The sequence below is a fragment of the Pristiophorus japonicus genome, chromosome 18, assembly GCF_044704955.1.
Source record: "Pristiophorus japonicus isolate sPriJap1 chromosome 18, sPriJap1.hap1, whole genome shotgun sequence".
NCBI lineage: Eukaryota > Metazoa > Chordata > Chondrichthyes > Pristiophoridae > Pristiophorus > Pristiophorus japonicus.
In genome coordinates this window covers 112,320,296-112,333,239 of record NC_091994.1, presented here as the reverse complement: position 1 = coordinate 112,333,239, position 12,944 = coordinate 112,320,296, and the positions used below count along the sequence as shown (strand labels likewise).

General features: G+C 44.4%; 1 protein-coding gene across 6 annotated transcripts in view; it reads right to left on the bottom strand.

The window, feature by feature from the left end:
• Positions 1–12,944, bottom strand: part of mib2 (MIB E3 ubiquitin protein ligase 2) — a 297,823-nt gene that overhangs the window by 201,113 nt on the left and 83,766 nt on the right. For all 6 annotated transcript variants that reach the window (XM_070860597.1, XM_070860599.1, XM_070860595.1 and 3 more), the window contains one exon: positions 11,652–11,982. In XM_070860597.1, the coding sequence (XP_070716698.1) occupies positions 11,652–11,874 (223 nt within the window). In that variant the 5' untranslated portion in view covers positions 11,875–11,982. The remainder of the gene's footprint in view (positions 1–11,651; positions 11,983–12,944) is intronic.

Below are 12,944 nucleotides of genomic sequence, written 5' to 3'. Positions count from 1 at the left end.
ATGTGCTTTGATTTTGCACACCAATCTCTTGTGTGGGACCCTGTCAAAAGCCTTTTGAAAGTCCAAATACACCACATCCACTGGTTCTCCCTTGTCCACTCTACTAGTTACATCCTCAAAAAATTCCAGAAATTTGCCAAGCATGATTTCCCCTTCATAAATCCATGCTGACTTGGACTGATCCTATCACTGCTTTCCAAATACGCTGCTATTTCATCCTTAATAATTGATTCCAACATTTTTCCCACTACTGATGTCAGGCTAACCAGTCTATAATTACCCGCTTTCTCTCTCCCTCCCTTTTTAAAAAGTGGTGTTACATTAGCTACTCTCCAGTCCATAGGAGAAAATTTCTGCTCATCAAGTACTGGATGTCGGACAAGCAGTCTGACAATTTAGAGACCGTGGAGGGGTCGAGAGAAGTGGTGGAGAGGTAGAGCTGGGTGTCGTCAGCGTACATGTGGAAACTGGTTCCATGTTTACGGATGATATCGCCAAGGGGCAGCATGTAGATGAGAAATAGAAGGGGGCCAAGGATAGATCCTTGGGGGACACCAGAAGTAACGATGCGGGAGTGGGAAGAGAAGCCATTGGAGGCGATTCCCTGGCTACGATTAGATAGCGAAGTCCCACCTAGCTGGACAATGATAGAGAGGCGTTAGAGGATGGAGTGGTCAATTGTGTCAAAGGCTGAAGACAGGTCCAGGAGGATGAGGAGGGATAGTTTACCTTTCGTAACAGTCACAAAAGATGTCATTTCGGTACTGCGGCAGGGCCGAGAACCAGATTGAGGGATTTAAACATCGAGTTCTGGGGAAGATGGTCACGGATTTGGGAGGTGACAACAGGTTCAAGGGCTTTGGACAGGAAAGGAAGGTTGGAGATGGGGCGATAGCTAGCAAGCACAGTGGGGTCAAGGGTTGTTTTTTTTGAGGAGAGGGGTGATGACCACAGATTTGAAGGAATGGGGAACAGTACCTGAGGAGAGAGAACCGTTAACAATGTCGGATAGCATGGGAGCCAAAAAAGGAAGTTGGGTGGTCAGCAGTTTGGTGGGAATAGGGCTAAGGGAGCAGGGAGTGGGTCTCATGGACAGGATGAGCTTGGAGAGATCAAGAGGGAAGATCAAAGAGAAACTGGAGAAAGATGTGAGGTCAGGGCTAGGGCAGGTGGGAGCCTCAGAGGAAGTTTGGCCCTGTGGGCTAGGGGAAGGAAGGGAACTCAGAGGCAGCTGATCGGATGGTCTCAATGTTTGAGACAAAGTCGTCCATGAGCTCCTCACACTTGTTGTTGGAGACGAGTGTGGTGGAGACAGGGGCTGGGGTTTAAGGAGACGGTTAGCAGTAGAGAATAGTAGCCGGTGGTTGCATTCCAGAATGATCCTGGAATAGTGAGCCGTTTATGTAGACGAGAGTAGGACCCCGATAATGCTTTATGTGTTCCGAGCCAGATCTGGCGGTGAACAGCTAAACCAGTTGTCCTGGTAAAGGACATAACCTGGTTAAGCAGATTATATTCTTCCTCTCCACCTTCTGTAGGAAACCAATTAGGCAGAGACTGTGATTTCTGGAAAGATTTTCCAAATTGACTGACTTTTATGATCAGTTCACAACCTCTCGCTGCTTCAAGGCAGGCAATAATCAATCTTCCACAGCCTCTCCTCTAACTCTGCAATTTTGGCTCTATTTCAGATCCATTCTACACTTTGATCAATGCAGTTTTTTTTTTAATGCCTGCTCATTCCCTCAGCACAAAATACCAGTGTAAAGGAGAGACAGCTTGCAGTTAACTAACGCTGTCAATCACGACAGGATATCTTAGGCTGCTAAAACCTTCACTTCTTCCAATTTGCCTCGCCGTTGCCCTACTCAATGTTCAAACTATGTGGGCAGTTTCATCAGTGGCTCTGTCCAATTTCCTCAAATCAAACTGTCTGTCGGTTCACCAATCTGATTTTTATAAGTGCATCATGTGAATTGGTGTGCCTTCTCTTTTACTTTACCGCTAAACTGTGCATTCCACTATTTCTCTTTCTTTCTCACTTGCTTTCTTTATTTTTTCCTACCTCCATTTAAAAAAAAATTCTAAGTCACACTTGCTGATTTTCTCTTCTCGACTTCTTTATTCTCCCCTCTTTCCCCTCCTGCAATTCCTTCCCGGTCTCATTTTGTGTTCTTAAAACTGTGTTGAGGCTATTCTTAAGAAGGTAACATAAGAAATAGGGGCAGGAGTAGGCCACCTGGCCCCTCGAGCCTGCTCCGCCATTCAATAAGATCATGGCTGATCTGATCCACTTCCCTGCCCGCTCCCCATAACCCTCCATTCCCTTATCGCTCAAAAATCTGTCTATCTCCACCTTAAATATATTCAATGACCCAGCCTCTACACCTCTCTGGGGTAGAGAATTCCGCAGATTTACGACCCTCAGAGAAGAAATTCCTTCTCATCAGTTTTAAATAGCGACCCCTTATTCTAAAACTACGCCCCCTAGATTCCCCTATGAGGGGAAACATCCTCTCTGCATCTCCCTTGAGAGCTCCCTCATTATCTTATGTGTCTCAATAAGATCACCTCTCATTCTTCTGAACTCCAATGAGTAGAGGCCCATCCTGCTCAACCTATCTTCATATGTCAACCCCCTCATCTCCAAAATCAACCTAGTGAACCTTCTCTGAACTGCCTCCAATGCAAGTATATCCTTCCTTAAATAAGAAGACCAAAACTATACGCAGTGCTCCAGGTGTGGCCTCACCAATACCCTGCACAGTTGTAGCAGGACTTCTCTGCTTTTATACTCACTCCCCCTTGCAATAAAGTCCAACATTCCATTTGCCTTCCTGATTACTTGCTGTACCTGCATACTAACTTTTTGTGTTTCATGCACAATGATCCCCAGGTCCCTCTGTACTGCAGCACTTTGTAATTTTTCTCCATTTAAATAATAACTTGCTTTTTTATTTTTTCTGCCTAAGTGGTTAACCTCACATTTTCCCACATTATACTCCATCTGCCAAATGTTTTCCCACTCACTTAGCCTGTCTATATCCCTTTGCAGATTTTTTGTGTCCTCCTCACAATTTGCTTTCCCACCCATCTTTGTATCATCAGCAAACTTGGCTCCATTACACTCATGCCCTCGGATCGCTCTGCGTCAGTCTTGCACATCAAGCTAAGCACGCTCAAAGACACGATGGGCTTGAATTCGCGCTCGTCACGGGCACGTGCCCGCGGGGTCCCCGCACGTTCCGGGTTTAGGTATTACAGATCGCACACCTCCGAAACTAAAGGGCCTCAGTGGGCAGAGAGTTGGGCTCCCAAATCCGACCCGGTGAATGTCCTTCAAATTGTTAAGACTTTTAAAGCACAGAATAATACATTTTTTTCAATAATTTAAACATTTAAAATCCTATTAAATAAGGTAAGTTTATTTTTAGACCCTTTAAAATATGTACATTTTTTTCAAAAAATGTAATTTTTGTTTTAAGTAATTAATTAAATTCCATTTTGCTTCATTTGAAATAGGTGATTTTTAAAATTTTATTTTCAGTGTGTGTGTGTTTTGAGGGTATTCCCAGTCATACTTATGGTGGTTCCGTATATACGTATGAATGGGATACTCCTATTCTGATAGGTTGGGCTGGCCCACATGATCCCAGTATTGCGTACGGGAAGCCCTTACCCTCCTGGGATACGTGGGCCTCTACGAAGGGATTCGCATAGAGGCCCAGGACCGCGGATCTCGAAACTTCCGGGACCACCAAATACTTCCATAGAACATTTTGCAATCGGAGGCATCCGCGGGAAGTCTCCGACAGCAAATTCTGGGCCGAAATCAGCACGTAGACGCACACGGCAATTCACTCTAAATGGCAGCATGCACCAATTCTTTGCACAAATGCGCTCATTAAACTGTCAAAGCTAGTCTGTGCATGTGCAAAAGAGCTGGATCCATCTCGCAACCAGCTCACATGGAGAGCAGCTGCACTATAATAGAATGTAAATGCAGGGTGGTAGCACATTTAGGTCCTGCAGTGGAAAGCACCCTTTTGTAACAGGAAGACAAGCTCAAATTACACTGGCAGACCTCACCCTGAGACGCTGCTGAGGAAAATAAAGCCAGCACCATAAGGATGATCTAGTGGTGGTTACGATGCAGCAATGATGCTGGTTAGTCCAGAGAGACAAACAAAGAGCACGGTGGCTACTGCCATTGCCTGTAACATAAAACAGTTCTGAAAGTTCCACCCACAGGCTGCAGCCTTTAAAACAACAGTTTCACACCCCTCTCCACAGACATTGTAGAAGAAAAACCTTGCCGAAAACTTATCTTGGTATTCTCCCCGCTGCTGGAACGTCACAGGCCCTTGGCATCGTGTCGCGCAGCACAAGCAGTGGGGGGGGGGGGGGCGGAGCCAGGTCCCGGCGCTGAAAACAGTGCCGGGACCTCTGCACATGCGCGCTAGAGTGTGCGCGCATGCGCAGTAGCTCCTCGTCCCCACAATCTCTGCAGGCTGTGTGGGAGGGGCCCAAAGCACGCCGCCCCTAGCCCTGGCCGAATGGGCTCCCTCGGTTTAACATCTCATTCGATAGCTTACCAAAAAACACTCTGTTAAAGATTGTAAAAACAGGGATGTTTTAATTCCTCTTTGTTGGTTATTATAGTAAAAATGCAGACCAGTACAAGAATCTATTGTGAGGGTAGGTTTCACCCCCAAGGTCATGTGCAAGACAACCTTTACCGGGGGAAAAAATTGTACCTTTTAAATACAGACCCCACCCCTAATAGCGGCCACGTTCCCTGCCATGTTTAGCCTTCCCCCCCCCACCCCCTTTACCGATGCCACGTTCAGCCTAGCCTCCAGGTGTGCGTCTTACCGCCCCTAGCCCTGACCGAATGGGCTCCCTCATCGGTGGCAGCTGCTAGTGGCTTTCTGCAGTAAAACTTTGCTGAAGGTAGGACTTCTATGTTTTATTTGTTTATTTATTTATTGATTGATTGATTATGTGGTCCTAATGTTTGATTTACATTCAAGTTTACTCTTCCGCTTTCAAAAAGAATTCTGGAAAATAGTTTGGCTGAAACTTTAATTTACAGGACTTGCTCTAATGTATTTGCTAGTTTGCCAATCCTTTTTTAATCTAGTTGTTTAGTGTTTTATAAGTCTTGGTGCTAGGTGCAGATCCTCTCAGCTTCCTTGTATTTTTTATTTGTTATTGAATGCTTGTTTTTGTGCTTTGTTTAGTGCTTGGTGCTTTAAGTGTACTTACCTGTGCTGATTTCTTAGCTCACTGCAAGGTTTTCCTGTGTGGCCACAAGTGGCCACATACGCTGGCCTAAGTTAGTTTGGAGTAACTTTACTGTCGAAACTTGGCCAAAACAGGCATAAGTGACTGGTAACGCTCCTTTTTGGAAAAAAAAACTCAACTAAAAAAAAACCTAACTCATTTACACTGCAAATTAAATGGGCAGAATTGTGATTTTTAAGATACTCCCAAAAAATCTAGTTGCTCCAAAAAAAACAGAGCAACTCCTGGGAAAACTTGGGCCCAATGAACCCATATAGCACTGTCATACTCTTTTGCAAGATCCATTAGTTTAATCTGTTATGTCGCAATGTAATTATATAGTAGGATCATTGATCAGCACAGAGTGCTCCAATTAGCAGATTAAGATGCATCTGCCAGTTTCTGGGAACAATGTCTGTCAACACTCAAGAAACCCAAGAATGTCCACAGAGCTCCTTGCTTTACTGAGGATATGTTGGTCCGTCACTGAAGCACCGTTGCGCGCCCAGCGCTGGGAAATGCACCAAGAACAAGATCACAAGCACTCCCATGCACGATTATAAGACCAGAAGAATTAGGAACAGGAGTAGGCCATCTAGCCCCTCGAGCCTGCTCCGCCATTCAACAAGATCATGGCTGATCTGGCCGTGGACTCAGCTCCACTTACCCGCCCGCTCCCCGTAATCCTTAATTCCCTTATTGGTTAAAAATCTATCTATCTGTGACTTGAATACATTCAATGAGCTAGCCTCAACTGCTTCCTTGGGCAGAGAATTCCACAGATTCACAACCCTCTGGGAGAAGAAATTCCTTCTCAACTCGGTTTTAAATTGGCTCCCCCGTATTTTGAGTCTGTGCCCCCTAGTTCTAGTCTCCCCGACCAGTGGAAACAACCTCTCTGCCTCTATCTTGACTATCCCTTTCATTATTTTAAATGTTTCTATAAGATCACCCCTCATCCTTCTGAACTCCAACGAGTAAAGACCCAGTCTACTCAATCTATCATCATAAGGTAACCCCCTCATCTCCGGAATCAGCCTAGTGAATCGTCTCTGTACCCCCTCCAAAGCTAGTATATCCTTCCTTAAAGTAAGGTGACCAAAACTGCACGCAGTACTCCAGGTGCAGCCTCACTAATACCCTATACAGTTGCAGCAGGACCTCCCTGCTTTTGTACTCCATCCCTTTCGCAATGAAGATTTGAACTCCGATCACTAGATTCAAAGTCCAGAGTGCTCACCATTACACCATTGAACCAACGATTTGGGGAGTGCATATTGGATGATACTGTACCATTACCATTGAGCAGCCAAATGAAAATAATTATCAAAAGGGTGAATGGCTTTTAGGTACGTGTGTGGACAGCTGCTTCACAAGTACATGAAAGGGGTCCGTTACAAGCCCTGGAAAGCATTATTTCATTGTTTGAATAGTCTTCTGAACGACCTCTAATTATTACAGGCTTTTGTCTTTCACCACTAAAAGAATTGGCACTGATTCAGCTCAGACTAAAAATGTTCAAGGTAACTGAACAATTCTTTAAGCTTTTGTGACCTCTCAGATGGTCCGTATGAATTGTTAATAAGGTGAAGTGAATTTCAGCTCTGCCGCTTCCAATGATTAACAAAAGCTTGCAGGTGCATAAACTGCAATTTCAGTCAGCTTCATATCTCGAAGAATGTTTAAATGACCCAGTAACCCTCCATCACCACAACGTAATAGATATATTGCCATTTTATCATTTGTGCTCATCAATGTGAGTGATGTTCTTCTGATTTCAGGCATTAAACACTCCCACAGGTTTCACTGTCAGTCCACAGCTTCTCTTGTGTCCGGAGAATTTACAATAAACTTACTAAAAATATAAGAAATAGGAGTAGACCATACGGCCCCTCGAGCCTGCTCTGCCATTCAATAAGATCATGGCTGATCTTCGACCTCAACTCCACTTTCCCGCCCGATCTCCATATCCCTCGATTCCCCTCGAGTCTAAAAATCTATCGATCTCAGCCTTGAATATATTCAACGACCCAGCATCCACAGCCCTCTGCTATGATCATCCTGCTGCGATCATCCTGCTGCATCTTCTCTTGTCTATGAAAAATGGCGGATTGAGCGCTGGGGGTGTATTGTGCATGCGCGGGCACACCCTGACACCTGACCAGAATCGCGGGGAAAATATCAGAAGAAAAAAATTATGAAGAAAAAAAAATTGCGCATGCGCAGAAGGTCTGTTTTTTTTTTCAGATCGCTGAATTCGGCTCCGGTGCACAAATGCAGTTGTGCAAGGCTGGATTTTACCGCTACCGCTGGTCACTGTTTGCCAAATGTTGTGGCCTCCATCCATAGCGGTATTCCGGCACTTAAAAAAAAATCAAAAGCCGCGATTATCGCCCAAAAGCCGATCATAGCACTCACTAATTATGGAGTTTCTAACCCACAGTCTCAGGATAAAGGGGTTGGCCATAAAGGACTGAGGTGAGGAGGAATTTCTTCACTCGGAGGATTGTGAATCTCTGGAATTCTCTGCCCTCTGTAGATGACATTCCCAGGGACCACCAGCAATGCAGGAAAAGGTGGAATGACCTTTGCAGGGTCATGAGAGTAATTAATATTTTTATTCATGCACGCCTTGATTATTTAAATTGTAAATCTGACACACATTGCTGTAGGCTTAGTGTTGCACCTTATTTGCCATGAATGATTGTTACACATTATTGAGACTGCTTTTTGACATCTTAAAAGATGTTTCTGCACGTCGATGTCTTTCTCATCAACCACAAGCAAATACCAAGACCATTAAACAGACGGCTGTATTAAATGCACACAATATGGTATAAGTGCTTTGATGGCTATGTGTGTGTGCCACAAGAGCAGAAGGGCACTCTGGTAACCATTCCTTTTGTCATTTTTTCCAGGGAAAAGTTGCCACACAATCGCTGCGAGCAGCGACGGACAGGCGGTGGTCTGTCTCAAAAGCATCTCTTAACAGACCCGGAGGAGGGAGACCTGGCTTCATTGGTGCCTCCGGGAGGTGAACGACCCATGTGGGTGCTGAGCCATGTCGACAAGTCCTGCAAAATCCCCGGGGTGGCTTGGAGTAATGTGATGCAGTGTCTCTCGACAACATATAATGCAGTAGCGGTTGTCCTTCAAATAAGCCTGTGCTATGTGACCTTACTTATGCCCCCTCCCCTGCTGCTAACCACTTGTCTGCTGTGTTCTATTTTGCAGATGAAGATCCTGAGGCGCCACATCGTCCTATGCAAGCCTCCATTAGCCCATCGTGTGTAGGTCGAGGAGTAAGATGAGGGCCGCACTGAGGACCCTGCACGGGAGGAACAGGATCAGGAAGCTGTTGTGGGGAAGGTGGGGGTGAGGGGGGGGGGGGGGGGAAGGTGGGGGTGAGGGGGGGGGGGGGGGAAGGGGGGAGTGGGGAGAGGTGGAGGGGGCGACGCAGTCAGTACATCTTTTAGCTGCGGCCACAAGTTCCTTGGAGGAAGCCACATTCACGGGCTTTGTCCCATCCGAGGCAGCGGGTCCAAGTGATGTGCAGCAACGCACCCCCCCAGGGTTGAACCCCGTATGCTGTCTCTTTGGAGGTTGAGTCGGCAAAGCCGGTCTGCTGAAAGACAGGCAGACACACACCTGGACATGGTGGGACTGTCAAAGGAGAGCGTTGAACTCGGTCGAGAGCTCCTCCAGGCCCTGTGAGCTGGCATATCTCTGTGACCACCTCTTTTGGGAAACACTGTGCCTCAGACAGCTGCAGATATGAGTGCTGTTCCCTGTAAACTCGTGGGAGGTAAGGCCACCTCCCCATACGTCTGCAAGCTCTTTGATTACACTCAAAATGCTCTTGAATAAGCCTTCTTCCAGCTCGTTGCTGCATAGAAAAAGCAGCCAGCATTAGTGGCAGAGTTATTATAGCCCCCCATTCTTTTAAATGTTCTCAAATGTCTTCAAGTAGCCTTAAAAACGAACTATAAACTCACAAAAACCTCAATGTGTGAAATGTAGCCTTCCCTCCGAACCCTTTTATGCACTAAACTTCTGCTCCGTTTTTCAAGATGCGTCGTTAGTGCCGGGTGCGTCGTGGGTCTTGGCAGGTAAGACGAATTTCCCGCCCACAGCGATAGCGGGGTCGTTGCACGCCGATTGATGTCATAAAAATGGGGGGAAAAAACGGGCGGGCAATAATTTTTACCGCCAGCGCAAAACCGCTGCCGAATTTTCCGCCCAGTGCTAAATGTTGTGCGCCGTGTTTACCGCGCCCACCCCCCGCAAAAAAAAAAATCACTTTTTCCGCCCCGCCACAGCGGTAAACAGGCGCAAGCCTGATGAACTGCTAGCCCTATGATTCTTAGTTCTATACTATCCAGCCCGGGGAAACAACCTCTCAGCATCTACCCTGTCAATCCTCCTCAAAGTCTTGTATGTTTCAGTGAGATCACCTCTCATTTTTCTAAACTCGAGAATATGGGCCCATTGTAGTCAATCCCTCCAATTCATCAAGTGACAAAGTTTGGATTATTTTTGTTGAACAACAAAGTGTTTTTAATTATTCCAAGAGTACAATTATATTACAGTCTGATCCGTCCCTGTGCTTAGCATTTTATCTGCAGCCTCGTAGCTCTGCACATGACTGGTGGATAAAATAACTATAACGTCCAACTAAAATGCCATGAATTAATGAAATTAACAATTTCACCAAGTCTTATTTAACACAGTATTACTTTTGCATGAAAATCACTCAAATAAACTGAAAGAGATGGTTTTATTCATAATTTGAGTCAACACGTTGGATCAGGCACTATGTAATCACATAGAGATTAACTAGTATTCATTTGATATGCTCAGCTCTAATAGAGATTGAATGACACTTCCACCTTGGTGGCTGTTCTTAAAGCACTCCTTGATACAGCAGCTGAATTCTAACTACAGTAGCTCTTATTACAACAAGATGAATTGTCAATAAGTTAACAGCCTCAATAAAGTCTTGCAGAATGATGAAACCTTGATGACGAAAGTGAATAACCTACTTGCCATAAAATTGTATTAATTTCTTAGGAGCATCTACATATCAGGAATTTAGAGTAGAATATCAGTAACCGTTTACATTCCTTTTTTTAAACTGTAGAATAGACTCAAAAGTGTAAACAACTAATGCTTTTAATTTCCTGTGTTTTTGTAGATGGCGATTGAATACAACTTGGAATTGAAACGTGGCAAAATAAATAATCTGGGCAAAAAGATATTCAAGCAACAAAAATGATTCAATTAACAGGATTGCAGGCAAAGTGATTTCGCATTTTCATTTTCTATTCATTGAAAACAAATGTTTGCTAATTAAGTATTCACTTAGGTGGAGCTGACTGCAGTGAAAGATATTCCATGACTTGTGTTTAGGTTTATTTCGTATTATGATACCCTATGATGTACATTTTCATATTTTTAGAAATACAAATTATTGTAATCTCATGGATTGGCATTTTGACAGGACATCCCATTACATGAGGGTTATGGTGCTAGATTTAGATGAGGAAAGACAGGAGGAGGCTCGAGTGGAGCATAAACACCGGCATGGACTGGTTGGGCCGAATGGCCTGTTTCTGTGCCGTATATCCTGTGTAAAGAGTATGGCCACACCTTGACTATTGTGTATAGTTTTGGTCTCCTAATCTGAGGAAGGACGCTCTTGCTATTGAGGGAGTGCAGCGAAGGTTCACCAGACTGATTCCCGGGATGGCAGGACTGACATATGAAGAAAGGCTGGATCGACTAGGCTTATATTCACTGGAATTTAGAAGAATGAGAGGGGATCTCATAGAAACATATAAAATTCTGACGGGACTGGACAGGTTAGATGCAGGAAGAATATTCCCGATGTTGGGGAAGTTCAGAACCAGGGATCACAGTCTAAGGATAAGGGGTAAGCCATTTAGGACCAAGATGAGGAGAAACGTCTTCACTCAGAGTGGTGAACATGTGGAATTCTCTACCATAGAAAGTTGTTGAGGCCAGTTGGTTAGATATATTCAAAGGGGAGCTAGATGTGGCCCTTACGGCTAAAGGGATCTAAGGGTATGGAGAGAAAGCAGGAATGGGGTACTGAAGTTGCATGATCAGCCATGATCACATTGAATGGTGGTGCAGGCTCGAAGGGCCGAATGGCCTACTCCTGCACCTATTTTCTACGTTTCTATGTAATCCTATGGAACTAGCGATAAATACACTTCCTTCAGTTGACCCACTGAATTGTTCACAGATGTTTGGACTGAATGGCCGTTGGGGGGTTGGGAGGAGATGCTAAAAATGGACAGCTGAAAAATAGATCAATCAGAAATGAAGGATTGTAAACCTACCGATCTGTGCGTTGTCATAGAGAAGCAGATCATGAGCTCCCTGGTAACCGGTTCGATAATTTGTTCTGGTGCCACAATCCCATTGCACCACCACAGTTTTATCTGGTGTTGTCGTGCTGCCTTGACGGCCAATCTCCACCACTGTGCCGACGTGTCCTTCCCCATCGTCCTGGTTTCCCCATTTCCAGTCCACGCCGCGTACAATACGCATGCCCACTTCCATGGCGGCAAATCGTGGCTGGTGATATTTCAGTCCGTTAGAAAATAAATGCAACGCTGTCTGTTCTAATGACAAAAGATGCCTCAAAGAACCTCCAGGCTCCTAGAACACCTGTGAAAGGGGAAAGAACAAAATGTCAATTAAATATTCTTCATCAATCAAGAATAAATGTATTGCACTCTGCATGTATATTCCTCTTAGCTGCAACAAACCGTAAATCGTGACAATTTACAGGGTCTGTAATGAACCGCATAGAATTTATTGCAAGCATAACTTTGCATAAATACTAGATTTTCAAAGGAAATACATTATTAGAAACTGCCTTTCATCATTCTTCAAAGCTGGACAGATCCACCAGTGCTGTGACTTAGAAGGGAATACTGAAGGAGTTGCTTCACAAACACCGCTGTACAAACATCCTGCTCTCACCTACCAGTATTGGGTATTAATTAAAAAGATCATATCAGTTCAAAGGAGCACTTTGGGTCTTTCTGCTGTTTAGTTTGTAACTTACTGTTGCTTACTCTATGACAGCCAATATTGCAATGGCATGTAATACACTAGAACCTCCATTATTCACCAAAATGGAGGAACCTGCTTGATGGACAATAGAAATAGACAAATCATCAAATGTTTGCCCAATTTTTCTCTCATATGTTGCAGCAATAGCCCAGGCAAAGGAATTAAGGCAGGTATAAAGGTAATATTGTGTGGTTTTATTTATCCAAAAAGGTGGTAAAATATCCAAAAAATTCAAAAATTAAGGCAATATCATCACCCAAGACTTGGTACTGTGAACATTCTGGCAGATAATAGCAGAGTGGATAATGGAGATTCCACTATTGTCAATTCAGAGCAATGTTCTTTATAATTTCAGCACAGCAGTGTGTGGGGTAAAATTCAATTCAAGTAGCCATCACCAACAGAGATGGATAGAGAACTTTCTCACAGCGAGGAAGGGAAATGTATAGGCATATAAAAAGGAAAAGATTAGCTAAAGTAAATGTGGGTCTCTTACAGGCTGAGACAGGAGAAATTATAATGGGGAAGAAGGAAATGGCAGAGAAATTAAA